Source organism: Poecile atricapillus, chromosome 10 (assembly GCF_030490865.1).
Source record: "Poecile atricapillus isolate bPoeAtr1 chromosome 10, bPoeAtr1.hap1, whole genome shotgun sequence".
Taxonomy (NCBI): Eukaryota; Metazoa; Chordata; class Aves; order Passeriformes; family Paridae; genus Poecile; species Poecile atricapillus.
In genome coordinates, this window is record NC_081258.1 from 12,644,156 (window position 1) to 12,665,979 (window position 21,824).

General features: G+C 40.1%; 1 protein-coding gene across 1 annotated transcript; it reads left to right on the forward strand.

The window, feature by feature from the left end:
- Positions 1-9,478: 9,478 nt before the first annotated feature.
- Positions 9,479-20,445, forward strand: LOC131582682 (galanin receptor type 1-like). The gene is made up of 3 exons (XM_058846114.1): positions 9,479-10,193; positions 11,067-11,132; positions 20,090-20,445. Exons 1-3 carry the CDS (start codon positions 9,483-9,485, stop codon positions 20,405-20,407), a joined length of 1,095 nt encoding a protein of 364 aa, XP_058702097.1. The 5' UTR covers positions 9,479-9,482; the 3' UTR covers positions 20,408-20,445.
- The last annotated feature ends 1,379 nt before the right edge of the window (positions 20,446-21,824 follow it).

A 21,824-nucleotide genomic window follows, 5' to 3' on the forward strand; every position in this document is an offset into this window, starting at 1 on the left:
TGAGGCTTGCATATTGTAATTTTTATTTCACTTCATGTTTTTTACTGGAAACCAAAAGGGAATCCTGCTTTTGTTTATGATTCTATTGTGGAGAAATGATCAAGTCTCATGATCAAATCTCCCATAGACCTGTTGTGCAAGTCGTGGCTGAAGTGGAACACATATTCATCATCAATCCCCTAGTCCCCACTAACTGGAAAACTTAAACAGAAACCCCCACAATCCCCAGGAATTCTGCTGCACATTTAGTGAACTTCACTTATAAGCATTTACTATCCACTTATCTGGTCTAGAGAACCCTAAACAATACAAATGAAATAACAAGAGTAACGACAAATATTTTCTCTTTCTATTCTGAAGTTTGTTTCAGGCCAGAGACATTATTACTCCTATGACAGGAAATTATATTTTATATTGAAATTAAAGCAACAATTATCAGGTTCAGATTCCTTTTCCATTTGTGGTCTAGTTCTAGCCCATATTTCATTGTTAATTTTAAAGTTTTCAGAGTTTGATCTCTATCTTCCAGAGTAATTAAATATCACATACATTGCAATTTATTTTTCCCATTTTCTGAATTTTCTCTCCTTACAAAATCAAGTTAGATCTATGATCTGATTTCTATCTAAAATCTGTTCTATCTGTTTCCACATGCTTGCAGAAAAACTAAGCTCACCAATTCCTTCTTCAACAACAGTTTTTACTGAGCCACTAAACATCTTCCTGAGCTTTTAACAGCTCACCTCTTTGCAGATTCAGAACATAACTGATTTTTAAAGTTGCTAAATGTCAAAAGCTTCCTTTGGCTTATAGTGAGGTTTCTTCCATAACTGTATTCCAATAGCCCTGGATTAGTGTTAACAGCTGTCTGTGTATTATAATTCTTACAATGTAGCATTTGTGATGTACATCCTTCCTGCAGAGTTCATCTGGCAGGACTGGTCTCTTAATAAATATCCCAAGAGCTATCTTTATTGTCCAGAGTGTTGTTACACAGCTGTCTCTCCCTGATAATAGCTATCCTCATGTTTGGATCATGTTATATTCACCTCACATATCTTTTGGGGCAAGCTGAGAAGCTATAAAATAACTGCAGCACTCACACTCAAATCAGCTGCTGTCTGGAGGCAGAGGGATAGCATTATGTGCTGGAACTACTTTTCCCACTAGGAAGGCTTGTTCCAGCCCAGAGCATCTTCATTAATTTCAGTACTTACACATCCAAACCACTGATAGTTTTTACTATCAGCACAGACTGAACTGTAGATGACTGCAGCTGGGAAAGTAGGACTTTGTACATGCAGATCCCTATTGCAGCAGTCATTTTTAACTGCAATTTTGTTTTCTGTAAAATTCTTCTCTTCTAGCACTTCAGCATTTTGGATGGATATAGTTTTGTGTATGAATCAGCTTTAAAACCCCATTGCAATTCCTTAGGGACAAGCCACATTAACAGTATTGTAGGTCCTGCTTATCAAGTATTCAAACTTGCTGTCTTTGTGTGAAGTTTGCAAACTCCAGGGCAGTCAGTTTGGCATTTCTTGAGTGCAGGTATCAGTGTTTTAATTAGAAACTGTTACAACATGTTAGGAAGAAGAAATCCTGTGTGCCAGGATTTCAGTTTGCTTAAAAACGGCAATACAGGCAGACTTAACTATTGCAAATTGAGTTCCATCTGTTTCTTCTACTCAAAACAGCATTTGTTTCAGGTCCTAAAATTAAGTGAGCTCCCACTTAGAGGGGGTGGTGATGGGAGGTCCTTTGGTAATTTTAATTTGTTTAAATCAGCATGGCTACAACATATGTCTTAGACGAGACCTTATGAGAAATATTAATCTTGGGAGATCAAAGAGGTTAAAAACCAAGTCAGTAAAAAACTTCTTTTTGCCATGTTGCTCTGCTTTGGGGCTGCCTGAAGCTGCCCCAGTTTCATGACTTATTTGACCAGCATCCTGAAGGCAGTTCAGAGGATGCCATACACTCTCAGGACATGAACATACAGAACCACATCAATTGGCACCAAACACAAAAGAAACAGGAAGTAGCAAGATAAGTTTTCACAGAGAAAATATTTCATGAAGCACATCAAGATATCACCAAAGCTGCTTAGAAGGAATCAAGAGCTGAACGTTGCCTATAGCTGAAAGCACATAGTCCAAATCAAATGCAGATACCTTTCAGGATGAACACAAATTAGTACTATTCTGACACCCATCAATGTGTCTTGTTAACAAGTTTTTTCTAAAAATACCAAAGTTGCTGTGGATTCTCCTGGTTCAATACTCCAACAGAATTAATTTCTGTACTTTCTTGGAATGAAAGATGGAGAAAGGAGCAGCAGGGGAAAAAAATAGCTGCAATAAGCCTATCTAGTAATTTATATTATGTTTATTTTAAAATAGCATTAATATTTACAACTGATAATGCCCAAACAGCGAAGCAAACCAAGCAAGGCCTCTGTTTGTTTAGCTATGCATTTGTTCTACAAAGGTATCAGGTGTCCGGTTTAACAATTTTGATTCAAGCAAGGTGAAAGTTCTTGCCATGAGGTGGCAGGAGCTTCCCCATTAAAATAATACGTAGTCTGATGCAGATTTCTAATTGGCGCGTCTGGAGATGGCTTCTGAGAACCAGGATGCCAAGTAGCTTCCTTCAGACAGGTGGGCTATTTTATTTGGAGGTTGTTCCCCTACCCAAGGAAACAAGAAGAAAAATCTTTTTTGAAAGGCAGCTGAAGAGGTCACAAAAGCCTCAAGGGCAACAGAAATTGTTGCCTACTCAGTTTGAGAATTTTATCTGAAAAGGCTTCCAGAAACATTTAAAAAAAGAAAAGAAAAAAAAAATACTTTCCTGTTTAAAAGCAGACTTTTCAGAGCTCTGTTTCTGCCACTTCCCACTCCAATTTTTCAGGAAGAGCAAACCCATTCATATCTATTTAAAGCAGCTGCTGCCCTGGTGGCATTAGGCACCCAGAGCCAGGGAGGGCAGCAAGTTCCACTCAATCATGCCACATTTCCTGTTTAGCACAGGTTTCTGAGAAGAGCCAATCATTTTGGTATTAATGAGAAAATCCAATTTAGAACAAGTCTACTTAGCTTCATTTTTGCCACCTAATAATGGGTCTATTTTTTTTTTTTTTTTACTCATGTTTACAAGACATTACTTTGAGTTTTGGAGGGATGCCTGAAAATTTTTATCTTTGCCTGATTTGCAGATGGTATCCAGGTAATCCTTGAGCAAGGCCTGATTTCTTATTCATTCCTATACTTATGAGGAGAAGCTCTCAACCACTTTTAACTTCAAGCTTGTCAGCACATGCCAGGATATTAGAAGAGTGTAGCCTCTTATACCAGCTCTCTAAATAATCGGTTGTGTGCCAGTCTCTTCATTAGGAATGCTGAATGGCTTAAGCAATGACTTCTCTTTGCTGCATGTCTGCAAACAGCTGTGCTGGGCACATATACAGGCAGTGTTTATTTTCTTACCTCAGAAGCATTATGAAGCTAAATGGAACATGGAAATAAATTGACTGGTTGTGTCTCTTGTTCAGACCACATTGATCAAACTGGAAACCAAGTAAAGTTGCTCATTCAGTCAGAGACTTTCAGAAAAATCTAGAATTTGCTGCAATTGTTTTAATTTAGCTGCCTCAGAATATGACATGAAGCACAATTAGATGCTCTTAAACATTCAGACAGAGCTGTGTGCAAATAAGAGATATTATTATTATTATTATTATTATTATTATTATTATTATTATTATTATTATTATTATTATTTTAACATAAGTGTTAAGAAACTTCCAAATACTTTTGTCTTGGGATGTTTTTGTTAGACTAAAAAATTTATCAAGCTAGGATCCATTATTTCTCAGGTGTTTTTCACAACATATTGTGATGTTTAAGAAGAGGTTCCTTTAATTGAGGAATTTGGCAGTAATTTCAGTGAGGCAGTGGATAGAAATTTGCCAATGTTCTATTGGAAAGAGAGCTCCCTTCCTGCAATGAGAGCAAATCACCATGGAAACTTTTTGCTAAGATGGTATTAAAGCGCAGCATGTACACTTATATCTCTCCTTTTGTAATAGGCAGCATTTTGTGATACAGTCTGGAGTGACTGAGTAAAAGGGTTATTTGAACAGCAAGACACCAGGACTTTCTCAGAACTGTTGCAGGATTTTATTATGCTGCAGAGTTAGCCAGTTGACAGCACATCTTGTTACACATAGAAAAGTGTTAAGAGATAAGTGGACAAGTGATCTTACCCAAACAGTTTGGCAAAGTCAAGCTGATACACACATAGGAAAAACAGATTTGTGACCTGGCCTTAAATCAGTTTATCACAATGAGAAGCTAACTAAAGGTTCTTGTGTTGTCATAGAATGATCTGGTTTTCAAATCAAGATGGACCGAGCTCACACACTCCACAAGTTGTAGTATCTCCTTACCTTTCTTCACATAAACACTAGGTCTGGTACTGAACAGGGGAGCAGCACCTCTCCAGGGTGACATTGTGCTTCTGGTTTTCACACCACAGAGTCTCAGACTCTGCACTGGGATCTCATTGCCCTTTGTATAAAGGCACATATGTATTTACAAATATATCACATTGGGACTCAGATAAAGACATCTTGTTCTTCTGTGTTAAGGCCAAACTGTGAAAGATCACTCACATCACTTTGTTTCCTCTGACTACATAGAAGAGCTGTGCACAAAACCACAGGAGTACACAGGAAGAGACACATTGTCTTGAATCTGTTGACATAAGCCAGAATACGTTCCTTATTCCCTGCAGAATACTAAACAAGTATCAACAAGCCTCCTGTTTTGAGGCTCATTATGGTTTTGACATATTTCTGTGCTGGTTTTATATGTATCTGCCAACATTGTATGCCAAACAGTCTTCTCTTTTTGTAACTTTATTCCAACATAATTTCTCTCAGAACCAAAATTATGATTTTTTTTACTCATTTGGCTAGTCATAAATGAATAAAAAACTTTGTTAAACAATCTTACCTGCCTTATCAAAAATTATACTGCAGAAGAAAGTTTGGAAACAGTGCGGATATAATGCTTTTGACTGTTTAAATGAAGTTGTTCTATTTTTATTATAAATTCTAGGTAAGGCCAAAGGCATTTGTAAGGTATTTCTAACCAGCTACCTGTCCAGTAAGGATGACACAGAACAACCATGTGAGGACTTAATAATGGCAAGAGTGAAACACTTAAGTTCAATTCTGATCCTTCACTGAAGACTCAAAGGTCACAGCTCAAAAAAGGTGAAAGGATTTGCTTATTCTGGGAGTTTTGTACTTGCTGCAGCACTTCATCATAGCTCCTCCATGAGCACTACCACCCCATCCAGCTCGGCTTGGGGCCTGGTGGACAAGTAACTCCTAGGGGGATGAAGGTTTCAGCTCCTTCAGGAGCTATCTAGATGCAACTCAGGAAAGGGATTACATGGAGTTGGAAAGGAATTGAATATGGGCTGTCATTTTTGGGGACAAATATGCCGAGCAGTCAACAGGATCTCCTGCCTCCCTTGAGGTCATACTTCCAGAGGAATGGCCACTGCACCTTCTCTTTCCATTTGGGATCATAACTGGAAAGGGTTGGTGTGAGACAAGTGCTGATTTCTGACCTTGGGAAATTTCTGCTTGTTTCCCAGTTGCATCTAGGTAGCTCATTAGTCAGCCTAAAGGGCTTTTCAGCCTGAATCAGCCTTTCAAAAAGCACCAAGAGCTGCTGAAACTAAAGCCACAAACAGGCTTTTGATCTGGATGTTTGTTTTTCTTTAAATGGATCTGAATCTGAGATGTAACCCACATTCTCTAGACACACAGAAAAGTGTGACAGTAAGGTTCTTGCTGGTTGTTATGCTTCAGTGCCCTCTTTCCACTCCAAAATCAAGAGGCTTAGAGAGCTAATGCACAGGTATCAAAAGCTGAACCATGACTGCCAAAACAGTAGGAGCAGTTTACAACATACCTGATATTCAGTGCAATTAGGAACTGAAGCATCCATTAGCAATCAGAAAATGGACAAATTAGTTTGTACCTACACAAGCTAAAAATGTTACCATTTAAATACTACTTTTTAATGTTTTGGGGTGTTTTTTTCCCCACCTTTATTCTTAGGGTTGATATTCTCCCACTCTTCTCCTTACTCTGGGATTGCAAGTTTGTTCATAGAGGTCCAGTACTATCCTCTCTCAACAAGACACATCTGATGCCTGTTTAGTCAGGGGTAAAAATCTAAAGCTTTTAGCCCAAATCAACTCAGACAAAAGCAACAGCATCTGGCTTCCAGTTCATTCTTGATCTTAATCATCAGTGATGGCTGTCAAACTTCTACATTTTTTTTCCTCTCACGAAGATTATTCAGTGTCCTTTTGCTACATCCTCCCACTCATGTTTAAATATTTGTTGTCTTCATCTAAGAAGCAACAGAGTTTCTAAAAAACAGCAGAATTTTTACAGCTGAAATATTTCATGCCACTCAATCCACAGGGCATTAATTGTTTATGGCTTCCAGATGAAACACTGTGAATCTTAAAATACTACACATAATGTGGGTGTTCCCAGCAAATCAGACATTACAGGTTCACTTGCTATCTGTGCTCCTGTACTTAAGTGATTTGACCTTCTCTTGTTAGTTGGACTAATGAACAGGTCTTATTGCAACTACTTTGTCTTGGCATGGTCAGTTCCCTTCTGATTGTATTTGGATTGGGAATTCTCAGGACAGGAGATTTCTCACTGTCAAAACTACATGATTTAAAGCAGTTGAGAAGTGGCAAAATGAAAGAAACAGGAGAAGGAATCTTTATCTTTGTGAAACTTTTGACTGCCATGGTAAACATACTTTTAGGGTAAGTTTTCAGCAAAGCATGTAAATTAACACTGGAAAGTACTTCCTTGTGAGTAAGGCCAGCCAGGAATACGTCCACACCAGCCAAGCTCCATTTGAAATCAGATTTGCAGCATCTCTGTTCCCTAACAAAAACAAGATTAGTTCCTTCTCATGGTTTTCTGTATGTCTAATTCAGCAAATTAATATTCCAGAATATTCACCTTTCTTGCCCGTGCCCCAGTCATAACACCTTCACAGAACTGGAATGTTCCTTCTGTAAGAATGTAGGTAATTGTTAAATTTTATTTATTTTTTTTACAAATCTAAACAATCCTATGATCTGTCTCCTCACTGCCAAAACTGTGCTATTCCCTGCCCATGTTCTGCTTACCGTGCCATGAGATTTCTCAGAACAGCAAAGCTGTGTTTGTTCTGCAGGTGACATATACGAGCAATTCTTAAATTCCTGCATGCATTGTCTCAAATCCCCTGCAGTAGAAACCACACATATTGCAGTTTTATTGCTTTGCCCAAAGCCACTAAAAGACTAAAATGCATGTTCCCATTTGCTGTGAGTGTTACAGATTCTTTTTAAATAATTATTTCTGGTATGAATGTCCACTAAAGAAAAGCGGAAAAAACAAAACCACAAAAAGCCCAAACATCGATAGCCACTGAAATCACTTTCAATAGCCTGCTCCAAAATGTTACATGTAGTTATATGAATAATATTACAAGAAGTAACCTTACAGCGGTCACATACTATCACAAAAGGAAAATAGGTTTAAGTTCCATGACTTAAGGGCGGGGCGGGGGTGCGTAAGGACGAAAGTGCAGGCCTGACTCAATGGCTGAGGGGAGGGAAGGCTGAGGGAGGCCCAGCAGCTGCCTGAGGGCAGTGAAGGAGATGAAATGTCACTAGATGGCACTCGGGCTGCAGCACAGCGCTGTCCCCGCAGAGATCCCAGCAAACACACAAAACATTCGGGAACTGGAAGATTTAAAGGTGTCGGAGGTCCTGTGCCACAGCACTTGAGGCGGCCAGGCCATGGGGCTGCAGGTGACGCCGGGTCCCGGCACAGTGACCTGCTCATGACAAGGGGAGATCGTTTCTTCCATTGTAGCTTAGACATCTTTCCCTCCCTGGCCTCACCCCATAACTACCCCGAAGCTGTGAGGGAAATAAGGGATTGAGCTCCAGATCAGTGTTAAGCAAGGGTATAATCAGAGCAGGCTACAGAAGGCAGCACTGTCACCTCTCAACAAGGGCTGGGAAAAAAATCAGAAGACAGGGCAACCCTCAGCTCCTGAACTTTGTTTCTAAAATTAAAGGGCTCCCCCCAGCCAAACCCTCCCATCCACAAGAGCCAGTGGTGCCCCACTCTGACCCAGTGCCTGGAGTTGTAACCACTGAAAATAGAAGTGGGTATTCCTCTTTGCAGGCAGCTGTGCTGCATCCATAAATCACCGTGTGCAGGTACTGTTAATGTTCACCTAAACTTTGTTCACTCATCACTGCCTGAAGAATCCCTTAAGAAATGTGAGGAAGCAAACCATTAGAACTAACCTACTTAGTACCTTCTAAAACATATGCACTGTTTCTATAAGTAAGCATTAAAACCACAGTAACTGAGCCATTAATCTTTAATAAAACTTCTGTGAAAAAAACCCCACATCTCTATTCCCTGGCAGGGAATATTACAGCTGCTCACAGCTACTAAGACCAAACATTTCCTTTTCCAGTGCAGATACTGTTGGCACTACTGGGCTGGTAGCTTTGAAATCTCTTCGAAGCTGGATCAACAATGTCCATGAATATTCAGGCACTAAGGAATTCGGGCAGATATCCCAGAAGCGGCAAGACCCGGTGCTGAATTGAAAGCTCTCCCAGCTTTTTGTGTTGGAAACACAACCATTCAGATGGCTTTATGCTCTAATGGGACCATTGAAGATTATGAAACAAATAAACAACTAAAATCATTCTCTGTTGATTAAAAGAAAGTATTTCCGCTTTTTTCCCTTCTTATGCAGCCAGTAACAATGCTGCCCCTCACAGAACTGCACACACTGTTGTTCAGCAGCTGCTGCTTATCCATCCCTTCGGATGAGAACTGTTGCTTTGCTCTTCCCCCTCGTGAGCATGGGGACAAAGCTGGCCAGGGGTTGTTTTCTGAAGGGCTCAGGTCACAGACAGCATTTGTTCTCTCTGCCACAGCTCAGCGTGGAGCTGGGAAAGCAGGTATGACAGCCACAGATCCAGGGAGTGTGGGAGGGAAGCAGAAGAGGAGGGGCAAGCAGAGCTGCTGCTGCTCTGCCGCTGCTCCAAGCTTCCAGGGCAGCCTCATCCTTCGCTTTTCTCTCACGGACGTTTTCTCTGCCACACCAGCATCAACTGCCAAACCTGGATGTCACCTCTTGGATGACACAAATTCCTCAACTCCTTTGTTTGCTAGTCCCTGGAATAATCTGCACCAGAGACAGAGACAATTTGGAAGAATCATCTGAAGAAAATTACTCTTCTAAGGAAGACACGGCATTGGAAAAGAGAAAAGTTCACCTCTGGCCACCCCTAACAAACACAGACGCACCTGTCAGAGTCAGGGCTGCAGTGACTGTTCTTTGCCTGGCTCCATGGAGGAGCAGGAAAACAACTTTGTGCTTTCCCTTGGAGCCAACACCAGCAGCAGGTGCAGCCTTGAGACCAACCAAACAGAGGCCCCGATGTGCTGGGCAGGAGCAACCAGGGGTGGCCCAGAGGTGGTGATTGTACCAGTGCTTTTTGGGTTGATTTTTCTGCTGGGAATGGTGGGAAACACATTAGTGTTGGTTGTTTTGGGGCGTCTCCGGCCTGGGGGACGCCCATCACGCAGTGCCACCAATATCTTCATCCTGAACTTAAGCATTGCAGACTTCTCCTTTCTGCTTTTCTGCGTTCCCTTTCAGGCCACCATCTATTCCCTGCCAGAGTGGATCTTCGGTGCCTTCTTTTGCAAGTGGGTTCACTACTTGGCCATGGCAACAATGCTGGTCAGCATCTTCACTCTGGTGGCCATGTCTGTGGACAGATACATTGCTGTGGTCCATGCCAAACGCTCGCCCTGCATCCGCAGCAAGCGCAATGCTGCCCTCGGCGTGGCTGTCATCTGGCTGCTGTCTCTCCTCATTGCCATCCCTGTGGCCCAGCACCAGGCCCTCATGAGTGGCCATCAGCAGGCACCCAACAGCTCTTTCTGCTGGGAGCACTGGGCAAACGGTTCCACAGCCAAGCAGATGTACAAGATTACCATCCTGCTGGTGGGATACCTCCTGCCCCTGCTGCTCATCACCTGCTGCTATGCCAAGGTGGGTGCCAGGGATGGGAATAATGTTTAAATTGAGGGAAAGATCCTTTTGGTGGCTTGTGTGTGCACACAGCTACACAGCCAAATAACTGATCCAACCCTTTCCATATCCTCTCCTGGTAGAGAATACTTTTTTGAGGTGGGGGAGGGAAGGAAAACAGAGAATGAAATGGCACCAGTTCACAAAAAGGATTACAACTACCAAGATGACATCCAGCCTGATACCCCAACCCCCTAAAGATTCTTGCTGTTTTTCATATTTTTCATTTTGTTGTCTCTAAGTAACAAAAGTTTGCTACTGGCAAGAGAGAAAGCTTATGGAGGGATAAACATTTCCAGGTTATTGCTGTGCTGTAATCAGGTTTCAAAAGCTAGATCTAGATGTTGCTAGTTGAGAATTGCCTACAGTGCTCCAAAACCCCTTATGACCCTTCCTCTAGAGGGTGACCGATACCTACCACTGCATTTGTTTGTGCTGCCTTCAGGAGTGGCAGGACAGTCCCACCAGGGTACAGGACTGGCAGCCTGCTCTCTGCCCATGTGTATCATCAGCCTAGGGAATAAATGAAGACAATCTGAGGCTCAATATAAAATTCAAAGTCCATCTGAAAACTCCTGTGGATTTCAGCATAGTTCCAACTGAGCTCTTAATATATGCTGAACTACTGAAAGCTTAGCAGGTTTAATGCTCTTTCCAGACCTTGTTTATTGAATGTGGAGAGCTTAGAATTAAAAGTCTGAAAACATCAAATTCATCTTTGAAGTAATGTTAAAACGATTACTTTAAATTTTTGTGCTTGTATCAGGAGTTCCAGTATTAATACATAAATTTCAATTTCCCATTCAATATATTGTTCCTTTTCCTCCCCCCAAGGTTTTATACCATCTCCATACGAAAGTAAAGAACATTTCCAAGAAGTCAGAGAGATCAAAGAAGAAGGTAAATACCTTTGGTTTAATCTGTACATTGACTATAATACAATAGATGTGCCAGGTTTATAAAGTAATCAGCCTGGTCTCTGCTGATTCCTGTTAATTTAGAGAGCTACAGTTTCTGCCAGTCTTTTTTGCCTATGAATCCTAACCAGATTTAACTGTAGATTATATATTGTTTCTACTGGTTCATGACATTCACTAGCATACACTCAGTTTCGTTTGCAATATACTTGTGAGTATCAAATTCATAACTGGTCTTGCACTTACACTGTCTGTAAGGATAAAACTCAACTGGTGTTTTCAGTATTATCTCATAACACGATAACTGTAGAAGTTACAATACACCACAAGCAATATTTACTATATGGGTGTTACTTCCCCTTTCCCCTCAGAGTGTTTTTGAACATGTTTTCTCTGTTCATCTAACTTCAAGTAGGTTCTGATAAACATTCTTTTAATCACCTTTTCTAAGGCAACACATTATGCAGCAATGAGCTGCTGTGTATTGCCTGCTGCAGGAACACCACCCAACCTCGATGGAACAGACTATTTTGAAAAACACCGTGTCTTGTTTTGCCTACTGACTTTTTGATGAATGCTGATGCTGCTGCAGATAAACTGTGAATCAAAATGTCAAAACCAAGAGTATAATTTCTGGATCAATAGTTCAGACTACAAACAGAAAGCAGAGTCAGAGTTTTGCGTGTTTAACACCTACCATGAGAAAAGGCAACCAAGATGTGTTGACAATTTTGATACTGTAAAATGCAGCAAATAAAGTGCTAAGAAGCACTGTCATTGCACATAGAATCATTTCACAATTTCACGACTTTGAAAAGTTGCTTTAGATCATCAACAAATCCCTAAACTGGTTGGTTTAAATTTCTCTCCAGAATTTCCTTGCCTATATATGAATGGCACTCTATCTATTTTGTTGCTAATTTTTAAGAGAATGCTACCAACAGTTGAAAATTACTACTGTTACTTTTCTAGAAAGGAGTTAAGAATTTGATTTCTGACACTTTTTGATATGTATCCACTTGTGTTGTTTTCAGATTTGCTCTGTGGAGTTGGATGAAAAAATAGCTCTAGAGTTTCTTCAACCTTGACTTTTGTTATTAGATATTGCCAAGAGGATCAATCTTTTAAAAACACCTTTGATTTTATCTGTTCAAATAAGTTAGTGGTACAGCACTTCTTCCTCCCTTCCTCCCATTAAGTATTTCCCTGGCCACAATTATGAAACACCCAATAGCAATTCTTGTTCCATGTGACACAGTTAGGCCTAGTAAAATAAACGATCCTTTCAGATGAAAGAAAAAGCAAATATATTCCTCTACACACACACACATCATCCTTCACAATATGTCTTCTTCCAGCACTGCCTGTGTAGAAATTGTCCATCTAGTGTCCCTGCATGCCAAACATCTTCTTTAGTGTACTTACTTCAAGTATTTTTTGTTGCAAACACTACTCAGCATTTCTTAGGGAGACTTTCTTGGGTTGGTTGCAGACACACTCAATTCCTGCATAGGCTTTCAAAGCATACTTGAAACACAAGAGTGAGAGTCAGTCTTTTAAAGCACATCTTCTTAAGAACACTTCACACTAGAGCCTAATGGGAAACCCTTAGATGCCTGTCAGTTCTGTTAAGCTAGCTTCCTTCATATGTACTTAGTTGGTCCATTTTTGAAAGTAGCTGTGTTTGGTTTTAAATCATAAACTTCACCAGGGATTAAGTGAACATCTTTTGCTTATTTAACTGAAAGATGTTTGACAAATGAATCTTGATTCACGTTTGGAAGGTTAATTTAGTATATACAGAACTCTGAGTTTGTTCTGAAATATGTGTGACTTCAGTGGCTAAACCCTGATTGCCTTGAGCTATGAGAGAAAGTGTAGCACACCAGCCAAGTCTTCCCACATGAGGTGATAAAATTGTCTGAGGCACATTTGTTAATTCACAGTACGTGTCTTCACCGAACTGATATGGCAAACAAGGTGTCATATTCACAGAAAAGAGGATAGTCTGAAACTATGACCATGCAATTCCTGTTCCATTCCTATAATTTCAAGAAAACAGGGCATTTGAGCTACTATCCTCCTTCTACCCCCAAGAGAACAGGGTTTGGATTTGCTTTTTTTTTTTTTTTTTTTCCCTTTGGGTTTGGTTATTTTTTTCTGTTTAGTTTGTAGGTTTGGTGTTGTTTTGTTTTTAAACAGTTAAAAAGTAAATTTTGCAGCTTTTTGTTCAAATCTCCCAAGGCTCATCTGGGCTCCGTACATGAGTAAAGGTCTCGAAAGAATCAAATTGCGGACTCAGAGTCCTTGTTGAACAAGATTTTCCAGTGAAACAGTTGCCAGCATTACCACTGCAAACAGTTTGCTCTGTCACTCAGTATTTCAGAAGCTATAAGAACTCTCCTCAAGATTAAACACTTCAAAACATATAAAACATAGTTAAGAAAGAAATCAAATGCCACAGAGCTCAGGGAATGGTCTTGCCATGAGCAGCATTCCACATGCTGACTGGAAACACATTGCTATTATTCTCCATTATAGGCTGCTTTGGAAAAAATAGGTAAGATTATTTAAAAATATCAAGATTTCTGGATCTTTAGCTTTCATTGACCTTGCTGGAGTCTTGGTGTAATACCAGTCCCTCCATCCCCAGATCCTGTGACACTGATCACAGGCAGAAGAGACATCATTCTTACTGACATAGTTTGAGCCATAGAACACAGAAATGCAGTAAGAAGCATTACTGGGACAAATCCAAATTAAAGCTACCTGAAAGGTCATAGAGGAGCTGGTATTTTATCTGCTATTAGTAAATCTGGAAACAGCATGTGAACCTCCGTAATACAAACATTTACAGAACAAGTGTGACAATGCTGGATCCAGACCTAAGGTGATTTTTAAAGAGATGATGATGGCACGGCCAAATGAACTGTCCCAATGCTGTGCAAGTACATGCATGACTTTCCTACATGCATTGCTGTAGCAAAGAAAGCAAAGTAATTCTGGATTTAACTGACTCTGAATATGTGAATATGGAGCCCAGGTTCTTGGTACTGTAGCTTAATCTCTCCCTTTAAAAATTGTACTGTATCAGTAATTTGTATCTATGCCTTTAAAATGAAAAAAAAAAAAAAATTAAGCCCTTTTTCTTTAAATAAATCAAACCCATGGGAACAGGACACAAAGCATAATGAACTACAGTATTACGAATTTGTTTTTCCAAGAAGTCTCCTTTTTGATTCTCTACCCCTTTCTGCCTTTGTGTAACACAGCATGGTTCCCAGTGCCTGCTCCCTCCAGCTGTGCTCCCTTCCCTCCCTGCTGTGTGCTGCCTGCTCCCAGCAGAGCAGCACCAGCTGCCCAGGGCCCTGCAGAGCTGCACGAGCAGATGAGGGTGTGATAACTGTTATCACAGCATGGAAATGAAACCCAGTTAAAAGTAAAACAGTGGTAGAGTTTTGGTTATCCACACAGTTAAGAGGAGCTCTGACACATACACCTAGAGAGTGGCACTGCCACTCATTTCCTCTCAAGGGGGTCTTGTCAAAAAGTTCCCACTGGTATATGAAGCATCTTCTCTAAATAGAAGTCTCTAACACCAGGCTTCACTTCAGCAGGATCTGGAGACCCAGCTATTGTCTCCCAGACCACAGTGCCACAAGATACAGCCAGGGTTTCAGCATGGATTTTATTCCCTGTACAATGTTTGCAAAGTCACTTTTCCCTTCTCTTCCATTACAGGTGATCTTCCTGCTGTCTGTCACTGTCCCATTTGCCACAACATTGTACTCAAAGTCTGTTATTTGAAGTCTGTTATTTGAAGTAGGGGCTAAAATGGCAGCTTAAGAGGCCCTGTTTTTTTGGATTAACTACTCATGGGCAATGTGTAAACCCACTACAGTAAAGTTAGTTACAACCAGATTTTGTTTGAATGGGTCCAGTTTACGAATAATCCAGAGAGCTCTGACAGTTGTCATCCTCTCCAAGTCAGTGTTCAAACACCTGCTGAAAAGAACAAGTTTGTCTTTAGCAGAATCCTACAAATGACATACAGGCATATATCACCAAAAAAGAAAAAAAAGTTTTGTGCTTGGGTTATGATCTTTAAGTTACAGGGTGGTTATGTTCAAACTACAGCAACCTTTTCAATTTATGCACGCATAAAACTTTGCAAAAATGTCCCTTGCACAAAATTTGCTGCATCTTGACTTCACATTCCATTGTCAAAAGAATTTGACTCTTGATTCAGAATCCCACTTTGAAATTTTTACATAACTTTGCCATCTAGGTGGCGAATGTTGGACATGATCAGGGCAAAGTGCTTTTCCATTTACATGTATAATCTGTGCATTAGAGCAAGGAAGATGTTTAGAACTTTTTGCATGCCTATGCTGAAATTCTTTATGATGAACTAAGACTGTGCCTGCAGAAGAGATACGTGACTGGCTGTTTCCCCATTTAATGCCATACTAGCTGTACAAGTTTGCCATCCTTGAAAATCAGATGGTGTGATGCTGCAGGATTCTCCTTTGAAGTTTTGGATAATTGTTTTTGAGGCCAGCCAGCAAGACCACATGCTAAGAAATCTTGTGCACCCCTCTATCACAATTAGGTATATTTCAGTCCTGTTACCTCTTTTCTGAACTATGCAGAGTACAGCAAGTCTGTAATTTGGCTCCAAAGAAAGTTAACGATTCCCTGTTTGACAGTGTTACAAAATGTTTCATAAGAGCCCAGCCCCAGGAACTCTGGTCATACATCTGCCTTAAATAAGTTGATTTAATGATGCAAATGAATGCAAACTAAGGTCTAGCATGGCCCTGTGGTGTTTTACTGGCCTCTGGAGCACACCAGGATTCCTCAGTGTTTACTCAGTTCTGTCTTGTGCATCTTTAAAGAAGAAATAACAAGCCTTGCAAACTGAACAATCTGAAATGTTTTTTCAAGTTTAAGAATGTGTCTGGGGATGTGAATTTCACAGCTATTTTGCAAGTTCCCTTGAAAGGATAGTAGGAGTTGTGGGACCTTGAGCCCAGATGCTTCAACTAACAGACCAAATGAGCCACTTAAAAATAACAAACTGGTATGATTTTCTATTATCTACTCTGATTTTCTTTGGTTTTTTGTTAGCACAATAGAAAGGTGAGCCCTGCTTACCAGACAGGTAAGCAAATCAGCTGTTCATTGCTTCCAGAGCTAAGTAAACACAAAGACACATGAAGTTTATTTGGGACATTCCCTGGAGTGCTGCACTTTGAAGGTCATACAAGAGCCTGAGGTAAAAGACACAGAATTCATTCAAGGTAGATGGGTATTTCTGGACATCTTGGCCAAGAGAGGCAGATAAAAGTTGCACTGTAACTGCTTTCCTGTATGCTAAACTAATTATTTGGCTATCGATCATGCAAATCAAAGATTTCCATGTAGACGTGATGTTCAAGGCCTTGGCATTTGAACAACAGTAAATACAGCAAAGGAACTTAGAAGATCCAAAAATCCATTGAGCAAGAGAATAGAATTCAGAAGTGAAATCCTGCATGTTGTTTCCTTAACAGGAGCCCAGGGCAGCAGGAATTAAGAGCATCATTACCAATTAGGGGATAATGGAAATATCATAATGCTCATATGCATTTATGAATAGAAAGTGAGTAAGTTTCAAGGGCACCAAGAGAGGAAATTAGTGGCATAATCCCAGAATGAGAGATGTGCAGATGAGCAGTTGGAACAATGCAAGCAAGCTGCTGGGAAATGAAGTGTCCCTCTTAGCACATAGTAGTAAAAATGAAGCAAGTAGTTAAAATGAATTTATAACATCTGAAAATATATTTACTTCCATCCCTCCTCTTCTTCATGACATCCAGCTGCCATATCTGGCTCCCAGAAAGAAGACAGAACAATGAAAAAGAACACTTTCAGTGCGGTTTTCAGATCATTGAAGGGTAGAATTAGACTCAAGTGTAATAAAAAAAAAAAAAAAAAAAAAAAAAAAGACCAAAGGGCAATGAGAAGTGCTTCAATAGTAATTAAAATATGTGTGTGCTCTGAAGTAGAGACAGCTGCTATCCAGCATTTAAGGTACTTAAGAATAGGTATGCCATTTTCTGAACATTTTGCATTTAGCACTAAGCCAAGGACATGTTTCTGGAGATCAGATTGTGCTGATCTTTCTGTTAGAACTTTATGTTCAAAAAGGAAAAGAATGTTTGCAAATCTATCAGGGGGAGTCAGATTTGCCAACAAAGCAAACAAGAACATGGCACCAGGAGTGAAGAAACTGGCAGTTTTCACTTTGCACATTGGCTCACACATGGACTCTGAGCAAAGGGATGTTCTCAATTGGGTATCCCTGAATCTAAAGCCACAAAAATTGTCTTCCTTAGAGGTCGGTAAGTTTCTCCATCAGTACAGTGGTATATTGCACTAAGCCACAGGTCTTTCCTGGGCACTGACACAGGGTACCTGAAATATCTAAAAACAAAAGCTTAAGGCACCGTGGGTCACTACGTGTTTTCCAAATCTTCACTACAATAAATTACAATATATAGTGAAGTCTGTAACTCTGTAGTTTAACATATTCAAGCCTGGGGCAGTTAAAATGTGCACCAATTGCCTCAATTTTATTGGAAAAATATACAAGTTAGAGATGAACATAACAGGAGAAAAGATTTATCAGTAAATCACATAATCAGATATCAGACATCCTCCTGCAAAGCAGTAACAAAGGAAGAATTAATTGTTTGCTGATAAGACAGTGTGGAAGAACAGGCATAGGCTTCTTTATGCTTCTTCATTTAGAGTTATGGAAGAAAAAAAGAGGAAAATAATCTCACCAATTTCAGGAAACAGCAGTTGTCTCCCTAATGAAGCCCAGTTTGTCTGCAAGCCCGTACTGTTTAATGAAAACCTAATTGAATGTTCTTTCCCATTTCTGTGTGCTGAGGTACACAGTAGAAATGGATGCTCTGATCAGCTCTGAAAAATGATGTGCAGCTGGGCTGTCTCCAGCTGGGAGTAAATTAGGAAAGTGACAAACCCTCTACCCCTCTACACTGTTCTGTCCATTCTATATTTTAATCTTGGAAATGTTTATTAATCTAACATTCAGGCATTTCTTCCTAAAATATGTAAATCCATGGAATACTTGAAGCATTTGACTCATTACAGGGCAATCTTAATTTTGCACTTGACAAGATACCTGACAAGTTGAAGCGACTTCATTAGAATCTTATCAAGGACAACAGTTCTAAACACAATTAAACGTTAAAGATTTCTGCATCCCCCTGAATGAGGTATCTCCCTCAAAATGTTTTTTAAATACATTTTCCAATGCTTTTTTGGATGGGGGAAGGCTAAAAGCAAGAAATAGCTTGTCCAGGGCCAGGGGAAAAAATAATCAAAGGGCAAAACAGACAAAGGAATGTGGGAAAGCATAAATGAGAGGCAGATGGCCTACAAAGATAACAAAAGAATAAGCAAGTAAATTCAACACAATTTGCACATGACAATAATGGGGGGGGGGGGGAATAACAGAAGTTTATCTAATTATCTGATGAACAAAAATATCTCCTAGTCTTTGTCACCATGCTATTGATTCATTCTACAGCTTAAACATATTTACTTTGCCTGTACAACAAGTCCACTGTAAGTTGTTTCCTGGAGCTGCTTGAAAGACTTCTAGGAGAAGTAAGAGAGACTTAAGTGGCCAGTAGTGGCCATTGTACATGTCTATTATGGACCCACCAAAATTTCAAAGTCGAATCAGAAGGTTTGCCTTAATTGGGGACAGCTTGATCAACAGTAATGCAGTAACTGTGCAAACTACCACAGCTCATGGAAGAAGCTCAAACAGTACACAAATTATTTGGATCAGTCCTTCACAGCTGGTCACACTCTACAGTAACAGTAGTTTAAGCTACAGGAAAGTTACCACAATAAAAGCCAGAGTTTTGTTTCAGTTTCCTCTGTCTTAACTACATGGTCCCTAACTTGAAAAAACAGACACAAGTTCCATTTCCAAAACCCATTTCTTGAGTCATGAATTATGTACATTAGTTCTCTAGTATTATCTGTGTTTTCCATCTGCAAAATCCCAAAAAGCTGGACCCCAGAAACAGCTCTGTGCTATTACATAGCAACTGCAAACACACTGTGTAATACTCAGCCCTATGTTAAATGCACGGTTTGTTATTTCACAATAAAAGGGGGGGAAAGCTAGGTATATAAGCCTTATTCAAAAGAATATTTCAGTGCTTGTAGCCCCCTAATTTAAGCAGATGGATGCTATGAAAGGTTGCCTGGGTAACAAGCCTAAGCTACTTAACATTGCTAGAGGGTAAAGAAGTAGCACCATTATTGCTGATGAAAGCTAATGATGGGACCTGTTTATTAATAATTTCTTTGGTACCCATCATACCACAGTGGGTGAGTTAGACCCCACAAGATCACTAGGTCTGTGTCTTTCAGTCTCATCAACTTCTAATCATTCCAGACTATTTTCAAGGACATCATTTGACTTCCAGCATGGTCGATTCGAGGACGCTTGGCAGGGTAGTTTGTTCACACTTAGGGGAACCTCTTTGTTAGCTCAGCTGTCAGACAGCATTCTGGTAGGTGAAACAAGGAAGCACCTGGGGCATGCCAGGTACACAATGAACCTACACGTTATTGCCTTTCAAAGTTAATAGAACCTTATTTGAAAGACCTATTTGACAGAAATCCCTTTTTTTTACTTATATTGTAGTCTTTATCTAACACAATAATGTTTTCCTTAGAGAGGTTAATGGGTTTAACTAAATGTAGCCATGATAACCACTGACTAAATGAATTTCTGTTCACTAGAATATTATCCCTTTTCTAGGAAAGTAATGATGTGAAACTCACTCATCCCACAGACTCACTTGATCACTGTGACCATTTAATGCACAATCTTCTCCTTTCCAGACAGCGCAGACAGTGCTTCTTGTGGTTGCTGTGTTCCTGCTCTCCTGGCTGCCACACCACATCATCACCATGTGGGCAGAGTTTGGGCACTTTCCCCTGAACAACATCTCCTTCACCTTCCGCATCATCTCTCACTGCTTGGCCTACGGGAACTCTTGCATCAACCCCATCCTTTACGCTTTCCTCTCGGAGAATTTCCGCAAGGCCTGCCGGCAAGTCTTCACCTGCAAGCTCTTCCTGCGGCCGGTTTCCGCTGAGAAACTGGCCAGAGTGCGCATGGAGAACTTCTCTACCACACACTCCACCACGAACGTGTAAGCTGGGCTCACAAATATGTTTCAGGAGGAAGAGGAGGGAAGAGAGTTCTGTCTGGGGAGGACATACATACAAGTGCATTCCAGGGAGCAGTGGAGTCTCCAACAGTATGGACTTCGCCAGGTTACTGGAGTGGTAGGAGATGTATTTCCCTCTCGCTGTGATATGTGACAGAGCTTGTCCTAGGATACCTTGCTAGACATTGAGCTACAGAATTATCTGAATGCCCATAAGATAGAGCCCAAATGAAGCTGTAGTTATGACCATAGAATTTAAAATATTTATGCAGAAGGTAGAACATGTACAAACAAGAATACAGCAGTTAATTATGTCTATAGACAGTCATTGAGATGTGAACAATGTGTGATGTGACATTCAGACAGTTTGGGAGAAGTCAAACTAAAGTCTTTGGATGTCTTTTTCTTCACCAAATTTGACCATACACATTTAGCTCACTACCAGTGGTAGGGTCTCTACAAATTTCCTTGAAGGCTTTGCTGTAGCATTTACCTATTGGGCAATTACACCTTTCACATGATGTGTCAGTGATGTGGCTGGCTGCATTTGGTGGCTCTGTATCATCTTATTCATCCCAGGGTCTGAGTGTCTGTGTGCTCCTGTGTATAATTACTTCTGTTAATCACTGGGTCCAGCAACAGGAAAGTGTTATTTCTTGATATATGCTTAAAAAATTGTGATTCTGTTCTAAAGTACTGTCTACAAAAGGTTTTGCTGGTAAATACAGTGTTCTCTTGAGTCTATCTACCCAAGACTTTTTATAAGCCACTTTAGTATAATGCCTAAAATTTGTGGTGAGGATTTTTTTTGGGTTTTTGTTTGTTTTTTTTACAAACTGTTGTGATCAACAGTGTGCTAGCAACAAATAGGTAAGGGTATTTGTACCCTTCAAGGTTACTACTTGTAACTATATGAAGTGCTTATTACTTCAAAAGTAGGAAGCAAATGGCTGAAAGAATTTCATTATTTCACTGTGTTGCCTAACTTAGTATTTCTGTGTACTGCAGTGCAAACTGACCTGTTCATAGACTGTAAAAATGTGGGTTACAGAAGTTAAACTACCAATTATTTGGTGTCCATGCAATGAATGGGTTTCCAGTCTCCAAATGGATCATTCTTTCACTGTATTTCTAAAACCTGGGAGCTATTGTATTAAATAATTTTACTGCAGTTTGTAACTTCTTTTAAGAGCACCTTAACTGTGCAATACGAACCGAGCACATGTACAATAGGATAAAGTCATTGCCTGATCCTTGGGTCATCCTTCATCTGTTAAAGTTTTCTCTTTAACTTCTACTCTCAGTATACTAAGAGTAACTCCAGTGAATTACGTCCTTTGGAACTGGATTTAGATCCAATGCTGTGATCTTCTCATTCACCATAATGTAGAAATCTACTATTT

Bases quoted from the DNA above. Each gene is read 5' to 3' on its own strand.
- LOC131582682 (XM_058846114.1), top strand. From the start codon at position 9,483: ATGGAGGAGCAGGAAAACAACTTTGTGCTTTCCCTTGGAGCCAACACC. The intron at 10,194-11,066 runs GTGGGTGCCAGG...CCTCCCCCCAAG, and splicing joins TCACCTGCTGCTATGCCAAG to GTTTTATACCATCTCCATAC. The intron at 11,133-20,089 runs GTAAATACCTTT...TCTCCTTTCCAG, and splicing joins CAGAGAGATCAAAGAAGAAG to ACAGCGCAGACAGTGCTTCT.